Below are 26,022 nucleotides of genomic sequence, written 5' to 3'. Positions count from 1 at the left end.
ACTCACTTCCACATTATCCATTGATTAGTTAATTCATTCACTAATAATTTTAAAGCCCTATATTCACAATACTCAAGGAGACCCTTGATATTTCTAGTCCGTATATAAAGTCATCTTACATCAACGTATCTCCTTTATTAATTATCTTCAGTTTTTCATATATCCATTAATTTACATAGGGCTTTATATCAATTTTGTCACTGTACAACAATTGGTCTTCTCTGATCATATTTCACTCTTTTCAATAATACAGTGAGTGAATAATACCCTTAAGCAAACAACCCACACCAAAATGCAAACTTTGATTATTACTCACATTGGTCTCCATGCTCCTAATGCCCCGTGGCAACCATAGGGCTTGTGACCATGGAAGCATGCTTAAATCAGTTTAAGAGCATCCATTCTAGGATTACAAAGCAGAACATGTGATAAAAAAAATTAAGACCTTATCTGCATTTATCCCTCCTTTCCAAATTTCATTTACTTATTTATTAATTTTTCATTATATATTTGTATTCTTTCTCTCTGTCTCAAGAACAGGAACAATGTCAAACTTGCAACCAACCCAGAAAATAAAACTTGATTGATACAGAAAGACTCAATGTTTTATATACATCAAAGAACATAATATACATCAATCCCAACTTCATTACTGGGGTGCATTTGGCCCTGTTTGATTATATTTCAAATGCCATTATAAAATGAATACCCTGAGATAAACCACGCAAACCGAGACAAAATGTGATTGTTACTCACATTGGTCTCCATGCTCCTACTGCAGACAGCTTCCACCTTTAGGAATACAAAGGAGAACCAGTGATTAAAAAATTGAGACATTCTCTCCATTGACAATGGCTTTCAAACTTTCATTTATTTAGTCACATAAATATTTACTAATTGATGTTATTATTTGTCTTTTCTAAAAATAGGACAGGATGGTACTTGCCATTGATGCAGAACAATAACATTAACTGTTACTTCTCACTGTCTACACCAGTGGTCCCCAACATTTTGGGCACCCAGGATGGGTTTTGTAGAAGACAAACTTCCCATGGACCAGGCCAGGGAGGGGTTGTTTCCAGATGAAACTGTTCTACCTCAGATCATAGGAATTAGATTCTCATAAGTAGCATGTGACCTAGATCCCTGGCACGCACCGTTCACAACAGGTTCTGCTCCTACGAGAATCTAATTTATGCCACTACTGATCTGACAAGAGATGGAGCTCGCCCGCCACTCACCTCCTGCTGTGTGGCCTGGTTCCTAACACGCCAGGCACTGGTACTGGTCTGCAGCCCTGAGGTCAGGGACCCCTGGTCTATATGATACTGTACCAAAGAGGTGACACTTATTTACTTATGGACCTTATGACTTTCAAATTATATTAATAGTATTTCAGTCCTCACCTCATATTTCATAATTGGACAATGTTTCACCGTCTTCATCTTCACGCAGTTGTATAAACTTTGTCATTAATTGTTTTGTAACAATACAATCAAAATTCATAAACTACAAAAGCCCAAGAACATCACCTTCGTGCATAACTAATCATTCTACAGGACTACATCCATCAAAAATAACAGACTAGATCTCTGTCTAGGTACTAACCTCAGAGTTTCAGGCATGTATTTATTCATCATCTGTGACTAAATATGCCACCAGCCATCACCACTGGTTCAGGATTTGACATCTTTTTCCTCATCCATTTCTATATTTGTTGATTTATTAGTTCTTCAATAGAATAATTACAATAATATAAATGTGTATGAATCACAAATTCCATAGAACAATATTCTTAAATATCCATAACAATTGTCTACAGAGTAAATTCACTCAGTATCTATAACCTTCATTAATTAATTTGTGTTGTACATATCCATTAATGAACATACATTTCACATCAATGCCATAGTACACCATAATCAACTTCTTTGACTAACCTTAACATGTTTTGTAAATAGTACAGTGAGTATTTTTAAACAAACCACTCATAATAAGAGAAGTGCTTTGACTCTTACATTGGTTTCTATGCTCCTAACACAGAGTTCATGACCACAGGAGAATGTGCTAGGAGCTTTCATTCTGAGAAATATAAGCAATGCAAATAATAGAAAGCTGAGATATTCTTTCCACTGATACATGCCTTCCCCATTTCATTTCCTCAATCATTTAGATATTTATTATTTTATGGCATAATTTATCTTTTTCCCTCTGCAGTAAGTAACCACTTGAACTTGTCACAGACTCAAAGCAAGCACCCTGACTACTATACATCACTACCTTGCCTACTTAACCTTATCCCAAAATGTAACCCCTTTCATGCATTAAGGGGTTACATTTTGGGGTAAAGATATCATTATTTAATGAACTCCAGTGGTTCTACGTATATTAACAATAATTCTTGCCTCACCCCATATTTTCGTAGTTAGATACACTTCATTCTATTCATTGTTATACATTGACATATTTGTTTATTCTTTCACTTATTGAATAACAACAAAATCAAAATCCATGAAGCACCAAGGACTGAGAACCTGATTCCTGAATATCACTGAAATCTGTCTGTAGGCATTCCTACAGATGTAAACACTTAAATCCCTCTTTGTAGTGGACCGCTGTAGGTCACAGATACTTTGATCATAAAACACATTTCAGAATGTATTCCACTCGCATTATCGGTCCTTCCTTGGCCTTTTCTCACATAATGTGTATATTCTTTCTATATATAACATGAATCAACCACCAGAACTAAAACACTGACAAGTGCTTCTAGTTCCTGTGTGTCCCTTCTTCATAACTTGCATTTTTATCACTTGAGGAATGCTTAGGGAAACCTAGTGTAGAATTCTAAACAGTTAGAACAATTTGTGATAGGGACTTGATCTTTTTTAGAAACCATCCTAAACAACACTAAATCAAATTAATCCTAAATTTTGGTTCTTCGTCGTTAGTATAGGCTTGTTCTTGTTTGATTTTATTCATGTATATAATCATTTACTCATTTTAAAGATGTACAGTGAACACCCATGAAAACCCACTCAACAGACAAAGACTGTGCCAATTCCATTGATTTCTAATCTCCTAAAATGTAGCAGTATCCTAGAAAGCCTGGTCTTTTCAGAATGCTTAAATCACCTAAGGTGCATCCATTTTGTACAATATAACAATGATATTACATAAATTAGACATTTTCTCCATTGAGCCATGTTGTTCCCCTTTCATTTACTTAGACTTTTAAATATTAATTGGGCGGGGCGCAGTGGCTCATGCCTGTAATTCCAGCATTTTGGGAGGCCGAGGTGGGCAGATCACTTGAGGTCAGGAGTTCAAGACCAACCTGACCAACATGGTGAAACCCTGTCTATACTAAAAACACAAAACTTAGCCAGACATAGTGGCACATGCCTGTAATCACAGCTACTCGGGAGGCGGAGGCATGAGAATTGCTTGAACCTGGGAGGCGGAGGTTGCAGTGAGCTGAGATCATGTCACTGTACTCCGGCCTGGGAAACAAACAGAGTGAAACTCCATCTCAAATATAAATAAATAAATAAATAAATATTAATTGCTTAATTAATTAATTACCTTCTCTTTCTCAATAAAATAAACAAACTGGAAATTACCACTGACATAGAGCAAAGACTCTATGTATGAAATGTATTTCATACATTTTTCTCAGTGATTCTGAAAATACTTCTCAGGAGGCAGCGTCAGCATGACTTGGGAAACTATTGGAACCTATAGAAAGTAAGTTATTAGAAATTTGGATTCTCAGAACCCACACCAAACTTACTGAATCAGAAATCCTGGGAATGTAACTGGCCTTCTGTGTTTTCACAAAACCTCCAGGTCACTTCAATGCTCACATTTGAGAACCACTACTCTATATTACCCTACCCTAGACAGGTGACACCCTTGATGTACTGGTTTCTTAATGCATTGCAGTGTTTCAGAATTATAGAACCAAAAATTCCTGTCTGGTAACATTTTTTGTAATTAATCCAGCTTTATCCTCTTCATCTTTAATATTTATATGTGTGTCTGTATGTTTTGCTGATTCTTTCATTTATTTCCTTCAAATAATGCAATAAATTCCCAGGATCTACCAAAACCCCATAATTAGATACTTGAAAATTACTGAAATCTACTATAGACTTATTTTCACAGATGTAATGCCCAAGTGTTCAATCTATGACCCAGTGTCCCCCTCATAGAAAACTTGTTTATACAGGCAGACACCCTGGAGGCTCTTGTCTGTGTCCAGTTTATTCCTACCAAGACAGGCATGCTCTAGGAGAGACCCAATCTGGAAATAAGTTAGGTCTGGGTGTGTTGGTCAGGTGAGACACAGAAGAAACAACTTAACAAATCACATGAAATAACAGGAGCAGTGTGCTACTCACAAGTCCCAGAGAACAGACGGCAGCATGCCTGGCAGGGCCAGTGGTCAGGGAGGACATTCATTAAAGATACTTCAAACTTCTTCATAACACAGTGAGGAAGCAAACCACTTGAACCATAGCAAGAACTTTAACAGCTAATTACATTTTTTTTTGGTTTTTTGTTTATTTGTTTGTTTGTTTTTGAGATGGAGTTTCACTCTTGTTGCCCAGACTGGAGTGCAATGGCACAATCTCAGCTCACCGCAACCTCCGCCTCTCAGGTCCAAGAGGTTCTCCTGCCTCAGCCTCCTGAGTAGCTGGGATTACAGGCATGTGCCACCACTTCCAGCTAATTTTATAATTTTAGTAGAGATGGGGTTTCTCCATGTTGGTCAGGCTGGTCTTGAACTCCCAGCCTCAGGTGATCCACCCACCTGATCCTCCCAAAGTGCTAGGATTACAGGCATGAGCCACCACGCCTGGCCACATTGGTCTTCACTCTCCTGACAAAGTTAATAAAGACAATCACAATCATGATGTCCTTTCTGTGGAATATAGGATAGGTGTGAAAACCATGAGACAATCACTCCACTGACCTCATGCCATCCTCGTTTCATTTTCTAAGACATTGACATATGGATTAGCTAATATAATAATTACTTTCTTACTTTTAATTAAGCAAAAAACCTAGACTATCACTAATCAAATTCAAGAACCTTGACTATTATGTACATATTCCTAAATCATCCTTCAGATACTCTGTTTATTTTTTAATAAATACTAGTTTTCAGAATTACATTAACAAATTTTTTCCATCATAATCTATTTGGACAATTAGTCCAGTTCTGTCCTTTTCCTCTTTATTCATTTATTTATGTGTTTATTGATGTTACCATTGATGAATTATAATCAACCCAACAAAACCCCAGAAATCAGTTCTTGGATTATTACTGAAATATGTCTACAGACAAATTCCTGTAGATTTAACATACCAAATCTCCTTTTTAAATAAATTGCAGGGGTGCAGAAATGAATTTAATCATAAAACTGATCAATCAATCTATTCATATCACTGATTGGTGCTTGGCCTTTTCTTCATTTAATATGTACATACTTTTAAGATGGAACAATGAACAACCATCAATTCACCACCGCATTCACATCTAAAACCCTGATAATGACTTACGAAAACACAACTGCCTAAATTGTAAGCCTTGGATCTAACCCATAGATTGTTATCCATCAAGGAATGTTGCATAAACAGGAGTAAAACCTAAAACAGAATAATACATAGCCATGAAAAGAGAATGGAAAACACTGATCTCTTTTTAAATTGTGCTCCATTGTACTAAAATGGATTAAGTTATAATCCCTGCTTCAAAACACATCCTCATAAGTAGTCCATGCTTAGCTTCCTCTCATTTCCTTACCTATGTTTTGATTTATGTATTTATATAATGTTTTCAATTTACTAAAAGAGAAAATAAAAACAAGTATAAACTAAAAAGCTCCAGAAATAAAGACAATGAGTATTCACATATGTGTATATGCAGGTTACTGACTTGGGTCACAAGCTTTGTCTATTTTTACTAATGGATCATAACATTTGAGACATGTCATAATAATTCTTCTTCCAGTAAATACACTCAAAATGAGACCACACTTAGACATATTTATCTACATTAATTTACATGATGTTTTTGCATACTGATCCACTGATAATAAAATTAGTATGTGTTAACAATCCACCAAAGCCCCTAAACAAGTTTCTTGAATAGTCTTACTATCTGTCAGTGGGTTCATTTCCAAGAGAGGTAATAAACAATGTAATAGACTAGGTCTTTTTTTGTAATGAACTATAAAAATGTTGTGAAATATAATAATTATATACATTTGTCCAGATTTGATTTCAGTTATGTCATTGGTCCATGCTTGAACCTTTTTTTTAAATTATATATTCTATGAAGATGTAACAATAAACCAGAAGAATAATCCACTATGGGTCTAATCCATAGACCCTACTATGATAATGACAAGTATTTACTTCACACATGCTCTTCCTCAGGGGTTAACAGACTAGGCTATCTAGCAATATAGGAATGTTTGTGTAAACTATGAAAAATGCTAAAATGGAATATCAAAAATGTCCCATTTTTAGTTTATCCATAAAATGACTAAAATGACATCAATCTTTATCTTTTCAAAATTGTCCACAGTTGTACTGAATTAGATTAATTATAATCCTTAGTTTATAACAGATTCTCACCTTTTGTCTCCTTTGATTTTATTTAGGTATGTGGCCATTTATCTACCTTTTATAGTACTATGAATATCAATGAACAGGCAAACTACCCAATCAAGAACAAGAATGTCAACTATGACTTATGTAAGAACGCACTCCTTGTCCGCTGTGGAACAGTCAATACCACCGTCGCTACAGGATGATCAATCACCCATGAACATCAACCCTGAGAAGTACAAAGTAAATGTTAAAGGTATGAAACAACAAGATTCAGGCTGTGTCTGAATAAATATGAAATGATAAGGGTTAGGTTCATCTCAAACATTGGTTCGTGACACTCCCTATCCTTAAATTAGATTCACTCTCCTTTTATTTATTGAATTATTTCAGTTATTAATTTTACATCAAATAGTGAACATTCTTGAATCCATCACCTGCATTAAGAAAAACATCTGACTATGGGACATATTGGCCTCAGTGCCTCCACTCACACATATAATCGTCTTGGTATTCTCTGCAAGTTAGCTTCGACTTACAGAATCAGCTACTTCTGATTCCTGGCTTTATAACACATTCTCATGAGTGGTCAGTTCTTGACCTTTTTATCTATTAACTCATTCATTATTAGTATAAATGAGTTTATAATTCAGGAACAAATGAATTAATTTTTCCAACCATCTATTCTTTTTCAAGAAAATGAGTAATATTTTCATTTTCAGAAATCTAGAAGAGAAATGCCTAGCCGATCTTAATAAAAGTAGTAAAATCCAAAATTTTGTTTCTAAATCAGAGCAACTTTATAGGAGACATACTTAGTCTATACTTGGTTCCATTTTCTTCATGTATTCATACATTTCTTTGGTTATTTGCACACTAACCAACTTATGAAGATATAATCAATAGCTATGAAACACAATCAGATCTTTGCTATTTCTTATATATATACATCAGTTACATCATAGGGAGCAAACTAGTTTTCATGTTGGACCTCAAAGTTCCAGACACAGGTATTTATTGTTCATGATTCATACATCACCAAACTTCATCTTTGGTCCAGACTTGGAGCTCTTTTTCTTCATTCATGTCTTCATTTATTGATAGATGAATTCATCAACTCACTAATAAAAATAAGTAAATACCAAAGAGTCAGAAGAACTCAAGAGCAAGACTCTTGAATATCTAATATCTGTCTACAAATTATTTCCCATAGACACTAGATATATTTTATTAATTTAACACAGTGTTTCACATACAGATTAATCAACATAATACATTACACCAATTCCATTCTTAAGATATTAACTGATTATATGTCAAAGTGTATAATAACACAGTGATAGCTCTTAAAAAAACACTCAAACCAAGACAAGAATATTGACTCATACTCACATTGGTCTCCAGGAACCTACACAGAGGCAACCATATGTCTTTTGACTATGAGAGAATTCTTAAATCAGCGCCAGTGCATCCCGTCTAAGAAGTACAAAGCAAAGCAGCTGATTTTCAAAACTAATACCTCTTTGTCAATTTTGCTTTCCATATTTTATTCCAAACCGTAGTTTAGTTATTTATTAACTTTTCATAACATATATGTTCATTCTGAACAAAACAAACAACCTCAAATGGACTGATTCAAGCAATAAAATTGACTCCTACTTCCCAGCATCTATATGATCACTAATCAAAAAGAGGTAACACCCTTGGGTCCATTTCGTTCTGAGATGGAGTTTTGCTCTTGTTGCCCAGGCTGGAGTGCAATGGTGCAATCTTGGCTCACTGCAACCTCCACCTCCTGAGTTCAAGTGATTCTCCTGCCTCAGCCTCCCGAGTAGCTGGCATTACAGGCGTGCACCACCACGTCCAGCTAATTTTTTGGATTTTTAGTAAAGACAGGATTTCACCACATTGGGAGCTAGTGTTTCATTTTATGTTGATAGTATATCTTGAATCATCACATGGTTGAAGTCCATCACACCATCTTCATATTTGTCGAATTATATATTTAATACTTTTATCATGGATCAATTTTAAATAATAATAGTATGTAAATCCATGAATCCAAAATAAAAGAAGTAGATTCTTACATATTCTTAACATCAATCTATCATTTCAAACATTGATCGTCATTTGCAAATGACCCTGGGAAATAGATCAGATTTTGTTTTCTGCAAACCTTTAGGTTCCAGACACATATTATTCATCACCCACGACTTCTAAACCATCAATCACTGGTTCAGGTTTACATGTCTTTTTCCTCATACTACTTTATATTTGCTTATTGATTAATTCTCAATTCATCAAACATAATAAAATAATTATCTGTGAATCAAAAAATCTCAAAGAGATTCTTATATCCCTAACATCTATCTATGGAATCACGTCATTCATGTCATAGATGATGAATATATGTCTGGAACTCTGAGGTCCAAGAAGTTAACCTCTACTTGTATTTTTATCTGTTTATATTTGTTTAATGGTTCTATCAGTCATATATTAGTAATAATAAACCTAAATCTATGACCCCAAGATAAGAAAATGATCTTTGTATGTTTCTGACATTGTCTACAGGATCATTTCCAACAGAAGCAAAAACCTAGATTATTTTCTTCTCATATTCATCATCCATGACTTTTATGCCACCAGTTGTCAACATTGATCCATAGCTGGGTCTCTCTTTCATCATTCATTTCTAAATATTTATTGAATAAATCATTTGTTCTTTGATAATAAAATGAATACACGATTTCAAAAACCCAAGAACAAGATATTTGAAGAATCCTTACATTTGTCTACAGAATCATTTCCCACAGAGACTATATCTCTTTGATTAATTAACCTCAATGTTGCACATTGTCATTGAACCAGTTAACTTTTTATTATATTAAATAATTTTTAATAACACCAGGAATACTATTAAACAACCTAAACCAAGACAGGAACCATTACTCACATTGGCCTAACACAGAGGCAACATAGCCTTGATCAGAGAAATGATCAGCTCACTGCATCCATTCTGAAAACCGCAAAGCAGAGTAGATGATTAAAAAATTGAATATTCTTTCCATCAATCTATATTTTTCACCATTCATTTACATAGTCATTCGAGTATTTATTTTTTCTTAATACAACAAATGTGAAACTTGCAACTAACTCAGAGCACTAACCATTACTTATTGCTGTCTACATGATCCTTAGTCAAAGATGTATTACACTTGGTCCATTAATTATCCATCCATTTCAATTTATATTAGTATTATTATTCTTTACTATACATCTCAACATTAAATAATACTCCACCTTCATCTGTATTAATTTATACATGTTTATTTTTCATTGCTATTTTAATAATATAATATTTTTATAATTCATAAACATAAAGAAAAAGAACAAGGTTCTTGTATTTCCCTGACATCTGTCTACAGGAGTTTTTCAGACAGAGGGACTAGGCTAGATACTGCTTGTGATGGACCTCAGAGTTCCAGATATGTATTCATTGTGTGACTCATAGGCCACCAGTGGTCATCATCAGTCCAGCCAGAATTGGCCCTGTTTCTCTCCTTTTATTTATAAGTAGTTTCCTAATGATTCATTAATTCACTAACAATAACATAAATACCTCTGGATCACCAACTTTTAAGGACAAGATCCTTAAGTATCCCTAATATCTGTCTATATAATCATTTGCTTCAATTAGTATATTAATACTTCATTAGTCATGTTCATTAACATAACATCTGTTAATCTACACAATATTTCATGTCAAGTCCATATGTATCCTTGGGACATGGCTGGCCTTCCTTCATTACATTAATATATAATACTTTTAAAATATTACACTGAATATCCTAAACAAATAAGCAAAAGCAAAAAATAATTTTACTATTAACTCACATTGGCTCATGTGCACCTCTACAGAGCGACAGACATGGGGCTCCAGATCAGGGCCAGATGTTCTGCCAGCCCAGATGTGTCCATTCTGGGAAGTGCAAAGCAGAGAAGATGACGGGATTGAAATATTTTTCATGGATTCATTCATTCGACCCTTCTCTTAGTCATTCAGGTATCTATTAATTGTGGTAATACTTATCAATTTTCTTTTTAAAAAATGAACAATAACACACTTGTTCTGATGCAAAATAAGAAACTTGACTATACTGCCTTTGTCATCCTTAGTCAAAAAACAACACTTGAATTGTTTGTTTTTTTAATGGTATTCAGATTTTCAATAGGTTTTAATGATTTCTGTTGTCTCATCATTTACATTGAGTGGACATGCTTCACATTCCCCGTCTTTACTTTTTTATATGTGAACATTGATTATTACATCAATGAATTTATTTTAAAGAAGAATCAAAATTCATAAAAACAATCAAGAAGATGGTCCTTTTGTATTTCCAAAACCTAACTACAGGATCACTTCAAAAGCAATAGACTATATTTCCTCCTCTATTGAACCTCAGAGTTCTAGACACACATTATTCAGCATCCTTGACTTCTACGTCACCAGTTTTCATCATTGGCTCAGGCTTAGAACTCTTTAGCTTAATTCTCATCTACATGTATTTATGCATTAAATCACTAATATTAATTTTATAACCCATGTAAATATAATATCCAAAGAGTAAGAGCATAGAATATTCTAGAACTTTCTATACAATCTGTCAGTTTGATATATCTTACATGAATTATCCTCTTTGTGTCATAAATGAGCTAGTAAATATACTGTTTCAACTAACTTCATATTTATTATTGGCTGAGGTTGGCCTTTTGGATGATTTTTTACACTTTCATGATATTATGAATACCCTTTAAAAAGTCTCCTAGAGAAAGACATGAAATTTAACTATTACTCACACTGATCTCTATGCTCCTAACCAACAGTAGCAACCATGAATCTCATGACCATGAATGCTTAGGTCAGCTCAAGTGCATCCATTCTGCAGAATACAAAGAGCAGGTAATTAAAAAAAAAAATTCAAAACATCTCCATTGATCCTTTCCACATTTCCGTTATTCAGTTATTTTGATATTGATTATTTTTTCAGAATGGAAATGTTTTCTCTCATAACAAAAGGAAAAATATCAAATGAGACTGAATCAGAAAATGAAACTGACTCTTCTTATTAGAGTCTAGATGAACCTTAGCCAAAGAGGTGACATTCATGATCCATTTCCTTAAAGGGCATCAGTGTTTAAAATTTTTAATGATAATATTTCTTACATCATCATGTGTATTCATAATTGAACAATGATTCACTCTCTATTTACTAATTCTTGTTTAATTGTTCTATCATTTATCTATCAATGATAAATCTAAATCTATTAATCCAAAGTAAGAATATGATCTTTCCACATTTCTGATATCTATCCAATTACGTTTTCTGTTGGACCTCAGAGTTTCAGACACACAGTATTCATCGTCCATGACTCAAACGCCATCAGTAGTCATCATTGGTCCATGTTTGGGTCCCTTTTCTTCATTCGTTTCTACATTTGTTTGAATAAATAATTAATTCATTAATAATAACTAAATAAACATGTGATTTACAAAGCCCAAGACAAGATCCTTGAAAATCCCTAATATTAGTCTATGGAATCATTTCCCACACAGACTATATGTCTTTCATTAATTGACCTCTATGTACATTAACAGTTAATCAAAATAATATTTTGTATCATATCTATAACTGGGTCATTTAGCTATTTAAGTATGTTTAACACTTTTTAAATTTAGTTTAACACTAACACCCTGAAACAAATGGCACAGAGCAAAGTAAGAACTTTGACTGTTACTCACATTGGCCTCTTTCCTAAGAAGGACACTTAATCTTGATCACAGAAGAATGCTTAAGTCAGCTCAGTGCATCCATTCTGAAGAGTGCAAGGCAAAGAAGATGAAAATATTGAGACATCCTCTCTATTGGTCCATATTTTCCACTGTTCATTTACACAGTTATTTATGTATTTATTAATTTTTCTCTTAATACAACAAATGTTAAACTTGCAACTGATTCAGAGCAATAACTATTACTTATCACTGACTATAGGATCTTTAGTGAAAGATGTAATATGCTGATCTACTTATTATCGATTTCAATTTATATTAGTACTATTTGTTCTTATACATTTTAACATCAAACAGTAATTTATGTCTCATCTTTATTTATACATGTTTATTGACTCTACCATTGCTACTTTAATTAAAATATTTTTTAGAATTAATAAACATAAAGACAAGAATAGGCCATAGTGTTCTCCTGATATCTGTCTATAGGAGCATCTAAACAGAGGGGATGGAATGGACTAGATTCCTTTTGGTTTGCACCTCAGAGTTTCAGACATCTATTATTCATCACGCAAGATGCATACGCTGGCAGTTGTTACTATTGGTCCAGGAAGGACCACTTTCTCCTCATTCGTATATGCCATCCTCCAGCAAGCAGTAATACCTTTGACTCACTCATTCTTAATAGAAAGAAGACATCAGTGTTTTTAATATAAATGGATAGTATTTCTTGTTTCACCATATATTTCCGTAATTGGACAATGTCTCACTCTTTTTGTCTTTATGCAGTTAAAATATATTTGCTTCTTGATTCATTGATCCAATTATAAAAATAGAGGGAAAATGCATGAACAAGAAGAACAAGAACAACATCCTCAAATATTCCTAATGTCTCTCCTTAGGATCAGAAGGTGAAGACTAGATTTTTTATTATATTGGACCTCAGACTTCCAGACCTGTATTCATCGTCCATGACTCATACGCCACCAGTCATCATCATTGGTCCAAGATTGACTCCATCTTTCTTCATGTCTATCTACATTTGTTTTTTGATTAATTAATCAATTCATTAACAGTGCTGTAATAATAAAATAAATAGCTATGAAGAGGGAAATCTTAAAAATAAATTTATACTTAAGTAGTGAATAATAAAAATGCTTGACCTTATTTGATTATATTCTAGACTTCTTAAGAATACAGAGAATACCCTTAAAACAAAGCAAGAATTTTGACTACTACTCACAAGAGTCTTCCTGTGACACATAGAGGTAACCATACAGTTCATGGTCATAGCACAGTGCTTAAATCAGATGGGGCTGTTCATTCTGAGGAGTAGAAAGCAGACCAGATGATAAACATCGATAACTTGTCCTCATTCACTTTTGTATTACCCTTTCATTTTCACAATAGTTTAGGTATTTATTAATCTGTGATCATATTTGTATATTTTTCTTTTAATAAAATTAACCTTGAACTTGAACTCATCCAGAACAATAATATTGACTATTTCTTATATGCAGTGTCTTAAGACCCTTAGACAAAGAAATATCATGTTTGGTACATATATTTCTTGAGACTTCAGTGTTTTCCATTTATATTAGTAGTTTTTCTTGCCTAATCACATTCATTCATAGTTGAGCAATGCTTCGGTCTCCTTTTTCACTTGTTTATATGCATGTTTATTGGTTCTGTCATTGATCCCTTTATAATAATAAAATCAAAATTTACTAACAAAATCCTTGATATTAGACTTAAGAACTTAAGACAATTACTAACAGCAGCCTATATCCTCCCTACTCACATGGGTAGCCATCAAAACCTTCATCAGTGGAAAATGATTGGATCAGCCATCATGCCTCCATTCTGTGAAATACAAACCAGATGTAAGAAAGAATGAAATCACTGTGATTTTTCTTTCTGTTTATGGATGTCGTGTGTTACTGGATTAATTGAAACTCTTGATAGGTAACAGAGTTTTATCACTAGCTTATGATTGGCCTATTACTAGCTCAAAATTAAGTTTTAATAAACTAATAAGTACAATAAACCTCATTCCTAAATACAAGAAAAAGAACTATATAATGAATAGTTGTCTCTATGCCTCTCTGAAATAGATAACAATAATTTAGGTTTACTTTTAAATGAACTGCATTTAAATGAAATTAATCTAAATGATTGTTTCATGGCACAGTTTTATCAATGGTCTACAGTATCCCTTGTTTAGGTATACATCAGTTTGTATACATCTGTATCTATGTATTTGTGTCTGTACTTCCTTATGGATTAATTAATCATCATTCACATTTCTAAAGAAAGTTAGCAGGTTAAGAAAACCAACAACTAAGAACTAAAATATAATGTTTGCCTCTGTCTACATGTAAAATACCCTAAGTGGACAGAGCCTTGAAATTCTTTCTATATCTGAACAACAGTTAAATAAAAAGGAACCCAGGCTTCTTAACAGTCAATGTTTGGCCCTGTAGTTAAGTTACTGGGTTAATCTTTTACTTATTTATTTAACAGCTTTTTTCTTTTAAATAAAATGAAAAACTATGAATTCACTCTATAACCTGAGCAAGAAAATTGGCTATTACAAAAATTGCCTATATTCTCCTCATCCAAAGGGATAACATGCTTCATCAAGCCCTAGTGAAATTCAGTGTTTCAGAAATATTTTTTGAAATAGCTAATCACGCTGGGCTTAATACCTAGGTGATGGGTTGATAGGTGCAGCAAACCACCGTGGCACACATTTACCTAGGTAACAAACCTGCACATCCTGCACATGTACCCCAGAACTTAAAATAAAATTAAAATGTAAAAAAGAAACCAAAAATTATTGTTTCATTCTATATGCCCATACTAGATTCTTTTCTTCTTTCATTCTACATTGGGGCATTAATTCAATCATCATACACTTATAATAATATAATCAATATCCATCAAAACCTTAAAACTTAAACACCATGAGTACTGCCACATTGTCTGTGGGCTCATTTTCCACAAGATGAATAGACTGTCCCTCTTGGAAATGGACATTACTACTGCATATTTGAACTAATCTTAATCCTTGGTTCAACCCAACAAAAACTCACCATTGGTCCATATTTAGTATTCTTCATCATCATGCATTTACACATTATCTCATGTTTCATTGGTTTAGTAACAGCGTAATCAATTCCTATGAATCCCAAAAACCCAGTAACAAGAAATCAGACAACCATGACATCTCTTCATAGGTCATTTCTCACAGAGGAAGGAAGATAGATCCCTTTGTGTGATAGATTCAGTTTTTCAGATTAGCAGATTAATGACCATATCTGCTTCCTATTAATCCCATACTCTTAATTGGTCAAGGCTTGATCATCTTTCATTGACCTTGTCCCTATTTTAAGGATGTGACGATAAAGAACTATGAACCTACCATTTTACCCCACACTGACAATATCCTCCATCTTGGAATGTGACTAAGCTGTCTTTACAGAGGGAAGTTAAAATCAACTGTGACTCAAATAAAATTGAATTAATTTTTACATTAATTAACTCAAAAATAAACTATTAAAATGAATATGACAGTCTTGTTTTTTTCTCCTTAACTGACCACAGATGTGCTGAATAATTCACATATAAACTTTATTCATTTTATTTGTGTATGTAGTCATTTATTCCTTTCCAGTAAGAGTTAACTCTCTTAACAACCACTAAAGCAAAAGCAATCACTTTGTTACTTACATAGGTTTCTACACTCATTACTCAAACAGACAACAACCATGATCTTCCTCGCTGGAGAATAATTGAATCATTGCGCATCCATTCTGTGGAGTACAAGGTGAATATAAAAGTAGGTAGATGAGAGAGAGAGAAAAATGGATCAGCCTAGATTTAGATTTTTTTAAATTCAGTTCAGGTCGACAATTATTGATTAGAAATAAACCCTGGTACTTGTCATATGTTTAAAAGATGAATAACATACCCATTGATTCATTGATTAATTGACTTAGGTATGAAATTTAACTACTATAAGTAACACCAGGCAAAAGAATAATAACTGTGACTTTTAAACATGTCTGTCTGTTTATCTGCCTTCTACCCAATCAGGAAAGAGTTAAATCTCCTTGGTACATGAATCTTGCTAGAAAGAATTAAATTAATTTGAATCCTGAATTCAAATATATTCTGAACAACTGTGCATGCATGCATACATACATATGAAGTTAAATAGTTACACATGGAGTCATTTGTCTATTCCGTGTCTTAAGGAAATTGCACCAACAAGACTGAAAGGGAAATACTATCCAAATATATAAATACATTCACCATTACAAAAACGCAAGAGCCTACCTCAATTTTGTTTATGGAAATAACGACAATACTGGAGAGCCATTGTACGGAACTGGATTAATTACTCTTTTTGTTCCATAATACCTGACCCTCACTGGTCCATGATTTGGCCTTATTTTAAATAACTGGTTGGGACATTAATTTGTTCCTTTTTGCATTTATAATAAAATCATTATATCTGTGACTTCACAGAAACTGGACAATATCAATGCCTGTCCAAATGCTCATTAGACAGAAAATTCAGATCAGTTTCCTTGTTTTCATAAATTAAACTGAGGAACCGAATTTAAATAGCGAAGATTATTAGAATTCATTATAACTGATCATTTGACATATTCTCAAGATAGATCCATGTGTAAACCCTCTCTCAATTAGGTAGTGATTTAAGCAATAATTTAAGTAAATACTTTGCCCTCTTCTTTTGAAAAACAAAAAATGAATACCCTAAACCAGAACAACATGAACTCTAACATCCATTTATCTAAATGCTCCTTATCCAAAGGGTCAGTTTTGATTAATTGATTTTACTGGGACTTAGTGCTTCAGAAATGTATTAGTAACAATTCTCATTATTTTATATAGTCTCATATTTGGAACAGGAATAACCATTTTGTTTTTATTTATACAGCACTTTTCTTGATTTATCCATGTACTTGTTTACTAAAACTAATACAGTCCATACTCAGAAGTACAATAACTAAATCCTGATTATTGTTAGCTTCTGGAATAAGCTCATTTTCCATAGACTGAAAAGCACTCTTTTTGCAATGGACCTCAGAGTCACAGGGTTTAATCAAAATCCAAGATTCAGACACCCCAGGGTACTCATCATTGATCCAGGATAAGCAATCTTTTCCTTCATTTATACCTCTGCTTATTGATCCATTCACTGATTCAGTAGCAGTAACAAAGTCAATACCCATTGTTCTTTTAGCATCTAAGAACAATATCCTTGAATATAACCAAGATCTGTTTACAGACTCTTTTTGCATAGACTAGCCCTTTTCTCAATAGACTAGATCTCCTTTCGCAGTGGCCCACAGTGAAGCAAGTATAGATCAATGAACATCCTTGCTTCCTAGCCATCTCATTCCACTTATCTTCCACCTTTCCATGCATTCCTCCCTCATTAAGGAGCTGTCTAACAGGACTTTGCATATAATGTAAATGCACTGTAACTGCATTCTCCAATACAGTCACCAATAGCCACATACAGCTACTGAGCACTGGAAATGTGGCTAATGCAACTGAGAAATTACATTTAAAAGTGCATGTACCTTTAATTATTTTAAATATAAATAGCCGCAAGTGGATAGAGGAAACGACATTGAACAGTGCAGCCGTAGATTTTGTTACTGAATAAATCTTAAATTAAATGCAGTACAAACAAGATGATTAATCAGAAGTAAAAAATGAATAAAATGTCTTTCATCTTATTTTTAACCAAAATTGTGCTTAATTGGACTAACCATAATCTAAGTTTTGTAACACATTCATATCATTGATCTACATATGCCTTGACTTTAAGTAATTCAGTGAACTTTAATGAAAAATTTACCCTAATTGACAAGCTTTTTGACTGTTATTTACTTAAGTCTTTAGCTTCCTTACCCGTAAAGGTAACAGCCAAGATCTTCATCAGCAGAGACGGATTAAATCAGCCATGGTCTTCATTCTGTGGAGTCGAATACAAATTTTCAAAAGAATGAACAGTACAGATTTAGATTGACTTAAAAGACATTAGTTGTGTGATATTAAATTAATCATAAAGTTGACTCAAATCCCATTTTTATCACTGACCCAAGAACTACACTTATTTTTATTTCTTGATTTAACTATCAACTTTAAATAATACAATAAACACTGTTAAATTCATCACCCAAAACAAAAACTAGGACTACTGCCCACATCTGTCTATAGACACCTACCCACAAAGGCAACCGCTTAGATCATCTTTTTTATTTAATGGACTCAACGTGTGTAGAAATGAATGAATTTAAATTCATGATTCATGGCATATTTTCACCAATGGTAAATGCTTTACCCTACTTACATATTAATTCAATCATTTATTGTTTCGATTTGTTCATTTGTTACGACACATGGAATATTTTATTATACATTCACAAATACACACACACACACACTGCAGCCAATTCACGGAGAACCCGGAACACAAATGCTTTTCATGTTCAATGTCTATATTCCCCCACCTAACCAGGAAGAGAGCATCAGTAGTATAGACAAAGATTAACTTTCATTTTCATTTCTCATTCAGTTGTGTTATTTAAAAAATAAATAACACAACTTTTAAAAGTTTTAAAAAATTAACTGTGACAAGGACCTCTTTTAAAAAATTAACTGTGACAAGGACATATTCTATTCACATATAACAATTCAATATATGGGAATTTACTTACATTATAGAAGAAGCTTGAATAATATTAGGTCTCCATATGTCCATTATGCTATCCACAGAGATTTAGAAACTAGATGCTTTTTTAAGTTTTTAATAAAACTTAGTACAGAGTTGGATTTATAGTAACTTTTCATAAGGAATATTCTTAAGTTGAAATATGCTCATTTATTTCCAATTAAATAACTGTTCCACCTATTATTTACTTACTTATTTATTTTGAGACGGAGTCTCGCTCTGTCGCCCAGGCTGGAGTGCAGTGGCGCAATCTCGGCTCACTGCAAGCTCCGCCTTCCAGGTTCACGCCATTCTCCTGCCTCAGCCTCCCAAGTACCTGGGACTACAGGTGCCCGCCACCACACCTGGCTAATTTTTTGTATTTTTAGTAGAGATGGGGCTTCACCACGTTAGCCAGAATGGTCTCGATCTCCTGACCTCGTGATCCTCCCTCCTCTGCCTCCCAAAGTGCTGGGATTACAGGTGTGAGTCACCGTGCCCAGCAATTTTCCCTTCTCTAAATAAAACCAATCAGTAAACAACCATAAACATCAAACAATTATTTTGTGTCTTGCATACATCTGTTCACATACTCCTTCCAAAACAAGGCAACAGCCTCTATCAATATATATCACTGGAATTCAGTGCTATAGAAGCATATAATAATAATCCATTCGTCATTACATACTCTCATAATTGGTCAATGCCAAGCTCTCCTTATATTTACTCATTTATGCAAAAGTTATGCATTGATTTACTTATAAAATGGAATCTATACCAAAAAACTGTGAACACCCATGATCAAGATACCTGAATATTCTGAACTTGTGTTATAAGCTCATTTCCCTAGAGGGAAAAATGGGGGCCTCTTTTTTAAATGGACCTCAGAGTTACAGATGGCTTTAATCAAAATTTTTGATTCAGACACCCTCCAATCTCATCATTGGTCCAGGCTTGGCACTCTTTTTCTTCATTCACATATACCTTCATTTTCCCATGAATCACAAATTCTAAGAACAAGACCCTGGATATCACTACAACATATCTCTAGGCTCAATTCCCACAAAGCTGTCAGACTAGATCTCAGTGCCACACGTGGAATAATCAATAAATCTTGATTCATATCAGTACTATCAATATCAATGGCCAATGACTGGGCTATGTTCATTTAATTTGCGTAATTTTAAAGGTGGTATAATGAACAATGAAAATCCACAATGGTATCCCCCACTAGAACAAACAGCATGTTTCACCTTACAAGAGCTTCTCCTGAACAGTTAACAGCCTCAATCTCTTCCAGTATGGAAATGCTTAAATCAAGTATGGTGTAGAAATACTATGAAATATGAAACATTTCTGAAAATTAAATTCCTTCTACCTTTTTAAAAAATAAGTCTCTATTGTGCTGAAATGGGTCAGTCCTACTCCTTGGCCTACAACACATTCTTATTATTGGTTGTTACTTGATGTTTTTATTTTTGTGTATATGGCCTTTTGTTCCTTTCTTCGATAATCACACATGAACCAACCACATAACCCACCAACAGAAACTCCATTACTAACATTGCTTCTTACCACAGAAGAAATCGTCATGCTCTTCACCTTGGAGAAATGACCAAATCCAATCTCATCTAGTCTTTCTGGAGGAAAAGGCAGATTTTTATAAGAATAAAAAGTATACATTTTTAAATCCATTTTTAAGTAGAAGTTAGTTCTCCATTACTAGATGGATTACAAACATTGGTTTGTGTCAAATTTTAATCATCAACCCAACAGTTCTTTTTCATGTACTGACTTAATTCTTAGCATGAAATAATATCATGAACATTTTCAAATCTACCACCCAGCACAAGAAGAGCAATTTTCAATATCTGCCTAGGTATTCCTAGCATGAAGGGAAGACACATTTTTAATGAGGAAAACTTTTGTACTATAAGATGAATTTAAATTGTTGTTTTATAACATAATCTGACCAGTGGGCCACAATTATTTTAATTCAAGCCATTTACTGATTCGTTTATTTACTCATCTATTTAATAACTCAAAACATAATTTAATTATCTACTCTCTTTTCTAAAGAAAACTCAAAATGGTGAAGTCACCTGCTACCTAAAATTAAATACTATTACCTGCAACTGTTCCTATTAGCCCTGTACGTGCTGTTGGAACGTTCCTCAGTGACACAAATGTTCTCTATTGGCGATTCTGAAATGGTGGTCACTTGTGACCTGTGGCTTGGGGTGTGACTAGTGCGATTGAGGAACTGAATTTTTATTTTTTAATTAATTTCCATTTAAATGTTAATAGCAAAATATGTCTAGAGAGTGGGTCTTTACAACCCTTCCAAAGGAAGGAGGGTCCTGGACCTTTTTTGTTTAAGTGGACTTCAAGAGGATAGACAAGATTAATCACACCCCTTCACACATTACATACGCTTCTCACTAGTCCGTGATCTACCCTCTTTTAAATAAGGGATGGAAATATAAAATGATTCTTTTACTCATAATAATAATGCCACTATTCATGAATTCAAAGGACACTGGACAAAAGCCCTTTATGACACTAGCATCTATTTATTCACTTATTACTCATAAAAGTCATGAAAATGCATTTGCATTTTTCTTTTTAAATAATAATGAGCAAACATAAGAGGATTTTTAGTTATTACAGTCAAATTTTCAATGTTCATCCTTAGACCTTCTCCACACTTCACAACCTAATCATTAGTATTTTAATGTCTATTATTAATTATATTAAATTATTGTTTATTATAAAAATTTAAGCTAATATATTTAGCATGATTTGTAATTGTCATTATTAAATATAAATATTAATTTTATTGGCTAATATTTATTATATTAACTATTATTCAACTAAATACATCATTTAAGTATATGTTTTATCCTTTTCTAAATCAAACAAGACATGCAACCAGAAACTTGCCACTAACTCGGAACATTGAATGCATATCTATCTATATGCTCTTGAAGGAGGAGCAGATTTATTTTATTTAAACTCAAAACATCATTAGCTCCTTTCATGATTGAATGAGATGTAGCCTTCCTTGTCTTTATTTGTATTTTTCTTTATTCATTCATTGATTTACTTATAATACAATCCATACCCATTAACCAAAAAGTACCAAGAACACATTCCTTGAATATGTCTAACTTTCTCTCGAAGCACATTTCCCATAGATAGAACGGACCTCAGAGATACAGACAGGGTATAATCAGAATATTTGATTCAGATGCCCCACGCATACTCATCATTGATCCAGACTTGGGATTCTGTGCTTTCATTCAAATATACTGTTCTTGATTTATGCATTGGTTCACTAATAGTAAAATCACTATCCATGAATTACAGGGTTAAAAGATCCTCGAAGACGTAACTATGTCTGTAAGATTCATATTCCACAGAACTAGAGGACTGGCTCTCTCTGTAATGAGCCTGAGTGTTGCAAAGGTGAATTAATTCATTTCCACAAATTGCACCACGTCAATTCCATATTAGCCATTAGTCCATGGTTGGGCTTTTTTCATTTAACATTCATATTTTTAAGACGGTACTATGGTTATATCATGGTATAACTACCAAGTTATACCACAGTTATAGGCAAGATGTTCCATTTTCTTATGTTCTTCCCTCAATTAGTTAACAGTCAATAACAATCACAATGGGGAAGTGTTTAAATCCACTATGGTACAAAAACAGCATATTAAGGCATTCTGAAAATGACAGAAATACCTTTCAACTTTTTGTCCTAATGAATTTGGTTGTGCTGAAATGGATTAATCACAATTCTTAATTCATAACACATTTCTACCATTGGTCCATGCATAACCACCTTTGACTCATTTATGTATGTAGCCATTTATTCCTTTGAAATAATTCAATGAATAAACATGATCAAGTTTCCCAAGCAAGAACATAAAGTTTGATTTTTACTTACATTGATCTCTTCTCTGCTGATTCACAGAGATAAAGGCAAGATCTTCACTAGAAGATTATAATTAAATCAGGTAGAGTGTGTTCATTCTGCAGTATAAAACACAAATTTTAAAAAGAACCAAATACTATATGTTTAGCTCTTTAAAATGAATCATAGTTGTGTAGTAAACAATCATAAACCTTGTTTTGTACCCTATTCTGAACTCTTGAGATGGGTGAGCACTGCTTTCTATTTATTAACTTACATAAATTGTTTTTGTCAAGATGAAATATCTCCACTATGAAATTTTTTGTTTTAGACAATATAATAAACACTGTGAATCTAGTACCAAACCTGTTTTGTTTGCTTAAGTAAAATTCCATAAGAGATTGAATTAATCATGAGTGTGGTTGTATACAGATATCATCGTTCCATGCTCTCCCTCTCTCAATTACAGTTACTCAGTCAACTATTTATTTATGTAAATGTATTTCTTTTTCCTTAATAAAATGATCAATCAGCAACCTGCCTCAACACAGAACAAAAACATTCAGTCTTGTGCACAGAAGACCATATGCTCCTTACCAAAATGATAAGAGTCTTAACTACTAATTTATTGGGACTAAGAATCTCAAAATTGTTTCAATAATAATCCATGTTGCATTACATGCCTTAAGAGACAAGTGCATGCATACTTTTCTTACTCTCATTGATAAAATTCTATACTCATGGACTAAGTTTATTATAATAATGTAATTCATACCCTCAAACCACAAAAGGCCCATGAACAAGGTCCTATAGACTCATTTCCCGTGAAGAATAAGGAGGTGTCTCTTTGTAATGGACCTCAGAGTTGCAGATGGGTTTAATCAGAATTGTTGTTTCAGAAACCCCATGACATTCATCACTGGTCCATGATGTGCATTTTTTTCATGTATTGATTAACCTATTGACTCACAAATAATGATGCAATCAAAAATCCCCAAAACAAGATCATTAAATTTTAGGCTCTTGGCCCATAGAGCTACAGACTACATTTCTTAGGCAATGACCCTTAAAGATGCACATGTGAATTGCTCAACGCCCCTGCATGCTCTCAATTCACATTCAGCATTCAATCTGATATAGCCCACTTCTACTTAATTTGTATATATGTCGAAGATGGTCCGATAAAAAACAATGAAATCACTATATTCCATATTCTTATGGGCTGCCCCAAAACAGATGTCAGCCAGGATCTCTACCCATAAGGGAATGGCATAAAATAAAGAATAATGCTGAGCTGCTCTGAGAATAAGTTAACTTTTGTCTTCTTTTATAATCACCTCAGTTGTAACAATTTAGATTAAACATAAGTAATGGTTCATTACACATTCCCATCATTGGTCTATTTGGGGTGTTTTATTTCTTTCATGTATGTAGACATCGATTCCTTTGAAATCCTTTAGCTAACACCCAAGAACAAACCATTCAAAGAAAGAACATGAAATAAGACACTTACTTATATTTGTCTCTATGCTCCTTACTCAGGATAACAATTCTTTCTTAAATTATTAAATCAGCTGGCCTATGTCCACTCTGGAGAGAAAAAGGCAGATTTAGAATAGATATAGGGTTTTTTCAACGGATGTTAGACAAGCAGAACTAGATAACAATAAACCTTGGCTCAAAAATGCAATGTTTTTCAGGCCAGTATTGAACTTTTAGTTTTAAATAGTATAATAGACACTATTGAGTTCATCACCTAGCCCAAGAATAAGATCTATAATGATTATGAATATTTGTCTATATAAAAATCTGTTAAGTAGATATCACTTAATGGATTTCTGGCTGATTCAAACACTTTCCCTTTTCTTAATTTAAAAAAAAAAAGCAAACTATAAAAATCAAAAAATTGTCTCAACTGCAGATACAGTATGTTCCATATAATAGGATTTTACCTCAGATTAATAAATATACTTGCTTTATTGCCATGTTAATATTTATAATACTTTATCATTGTACTCAAAGAATAGTTCCTTAAGTAGGCCTGTTAATCTCTCATGTACACATTTCTCTATTTATGCATTGAATTCGCTTAAAATAATACATTCCATACCTTTGAACTACAAAACCTCAGGAACAAGTTTTACTGAATTTTCCTAACTTCTATTAGGAAATTTCTACAGAGAATATTGGCTGGTTCTCAATCAATAACAGATCTCAGAGTTACACAGAGGGCTTAATCAAAAGTGTTGATTCAGACACCTCCACCAATACTCATCATTGATCCAGGCTAGGCATTCTATTTCTTCATTCATTTATACCTTCTTGAACTGACTCAGTCATTCATAGTTTCAGGAATAATAATTATATGATCAATATTCCTTAATGACACAAAACTGAGAACAAAAGGCTTTAACAGAACCAAGATCTGTTTATTACTCCCATTCACGCAGAACAAATAGACTAGATCATATTTCGTGATGAACCTCAAGTTTACACATATTCATCAGCGACTCTGCTGCATTTAAATCTCATACTTGTGATTGGTGTCTACCAGCTTCTCTTCCACTTGATTTGTCTACTCATTAATGTGGGTGCAAACCATGCACCTACCATGTGAGCCCACAATTGAGCAAATTAATACATAATATCTTCCAAGGTACCTCTACCTCAAAAAGTCAACAACTTAAATGTTTGTCAGTGAAGGAATATGTTATGCAACTATAGCAGAAACATTAAATGGGAATTGAAATTACTCTGGCAATATATGAAATGCTCTTCATTTATTTAACAATGGTCTTCAGTGAATGAATCATAAATTTTTGTTGATGACACATTACAATCATAAGTCCATGGCTGGCATTCCTTAATTTCATGTGTTATTTAGCCATTTATTTTATCAAAATAATGTAGTGTGTTCCCATGAATGAATACCCTCCA

General features: G+C 33.4%; 1 protein-coding gene, 9 non-coding genes and 4 pseudogenes across 26 annotated transcripts in view; all 14 read right to left on the bottom strand.

The window, feature by feature from the left end:
* LOC102123842 (uncharacterized) overlaps nt 1-26,022 on the bottom strand; it is a 124,792-nt gene that overhangs the window by 48,550 nt on the left and 50,220 nt on the right. For 5 of the 17 annotated variants that reach the window (XR_012416121.1, XR_012416122.1, XR_012416124.1 and 2 more), the window contains 15 exons: nt 24,599-24,675; nt 23,119-23,204; nt 20,739-20,803; nt 18,362-18,425; nt 16,142-16,224; nt 14,211-14,272; nt 13,653-13,734; nt 12,422-12,495; nt 11,479-11,561; nt 10,516-10,600; nt 9,575-9,637; nt 8,014-8,097; nt 1,609-7,742; nt 757-792; nt 317-403 (listed from right to left, as the gene is read on the bottom strand). Coding sequence is in view for 1 of the 17 variants with exons in the window: in XM_073998234.1 (XP_073854335.1) it covers nt 317-376 (60 nt within the window). In the remaining 16 variants the exon portion in view is untranslated. Of the gene's footprint in view, nt 1-316; nt 404-756; nt 793-1,608; nt 7,743-8,013; nt 8,098-9,574; nt 9,638-10,515; nt 10,601-11,478; nt 11,562-12,000; nt 12,112-12,421; nt 12,496-13,652; nt 13,735-14,210; nt 14,273-16,141; nt 16,225-18,361; nt 18,426-19,376; nt 20,391-20,726; nt 20,804-23,118; nt 23,205-24,598; nt 24,676-26,022 lie in introns of those variants that run through there. The other 12 variants (XR_012416127.1, XR_012416128.1, XR_012416131.1 and 9 more) reach the window with 8 other exon arrangements.
* Nucleotides 1,603-1,679, bottom strand: LOC123574958 (small nucleolar RNA SNORD113/SNORD114 family; annotated as a pseudogene).
* Nucleotides 7,607-7,680, bottom strand: LOC123574957 (small nucleolar RNA SNORD113/SNORD114 family). The gene has a single exon (XR_006700137.1). It is a non-coding gene; the product is annotated as a small nucleolar RNA SNORD113/SNORD114 family (small nucleolar RNA).
* On the bottom strand, nt 9,190-9,284 carry LOC123574973 (small nucleolar RNA SNORD113/SNORD114 family; annotated as a pseudogene).
* Nucleotides 10,088-10,157, bottom strand: LOC123574946 (small nucleolar RNA SNORD113/SNORD114 family). The gene has a single exon (XR_006700128.1). It is a non-coding gene; the product is annotated as a small nucleolar RNA SNORD113/SNORD114 family (small nucleolar RNA).
* Nucleotides 11,074-11,148, bottom strand: LOC123574953 (small nucleolar RNA SNORD113/SNORD114 family). The gene has a single exon (XR_006700134.1). It is a non-coding gene; the product is annotated as a small nucleolar RNA SNORD113/SNORD114 family (small nucleolar RNA).
* Nucleotides 12,009-12,083, bottom strand: LOC123574932 (small nucleolar RNA SNORD113/SNORD114 family). The gene has a single exon (XR_006700114.1). It is a non-coding gene; the product is annotated as a small nucleolar RNA SNORD113/SNORD114 family (small nucleolar RNA).
* LOC123574964 (small nucleolar RNA SNORD113/SNORD114 family) lies at nt 12,944-13,018 on the bottom strand. Its single transcript, XR_006700141.2, has one exon. It is a non-coding gene; the product is annotated as a small nucleolar RNA SNORD113/SNORD114 family (small nucleolar RNA).
* LOC123574933 (small nucleolar RNA SNORD113/SNORD114 family) lies at nt 13,345-13,416 on the bottom strand. The gene has a single exon (XR_006700115.1). It is a non-coding gene; the product is annotated as a small nucleolar RNA SNORD113/SNORD114 family (small nucleolar RNA).
* On the bottom strand, nt 17,518-17,589 carry LOC123574961 (small nucleolar RNA SNORD113/SNORD114 family). Its single transcript, XR_006700139.1, has one exon. It is a non-coding gene; the product is annotated as a small nucleolar RNA SNORD113/SNORD114 family (small nucleolar RNA).
* LOC123574955 (small nucleolar RNA SNORD113/SNORD114 family) lies at nt 20,041-20,114 on the bottom strand. The gene has a single exon (XR_006700136.1). It is a non-coding gene; the product is annotated as a small nucleolar RNA SNORD113/SNORD114 family (small nucleolar RNA).
* LOC123574956 (small nucleolar RNA SNORD113/SNORD114 family) lies at nt 22,366-22,442 on the bottom strand (annotated as a pseudogene).
* LOC123574966 (small nucleolar RNA SNORD113/SNORD114 family) lies at nt 23,938-24,012 on the bottom strand. The gene has a single exon (XR_006700142.1). It is a non-coding gene; the product is annotated as a small nucleolar RNA SNORD113/SNORD114 family (small nucleolar RNA).
* On the bottom strand, nt 25,293-25,370 carry LOC123574965 (small nucleolar RNA SNORD113/SNORD114 family; annotated as a pseudogene).

This window comes from Macaca fascicularis, chromosome 7 (assembly GCF_037993035.2).
Source record: "Macaca fascicularis isolate 582-1 chromosome 7, T2T-MFA8v1.1".
Taxonomy (NCBI): Eukaryota; Metazoa; Chordata; class Mammalia; order Primates; family Cercopithecidae; genus Macaca; species Macaca fascicularis.
Note: the sequence above shows the minus strand (reverse complement) of the source record. Positions and strands in the feature narration are given on the sequence as shown.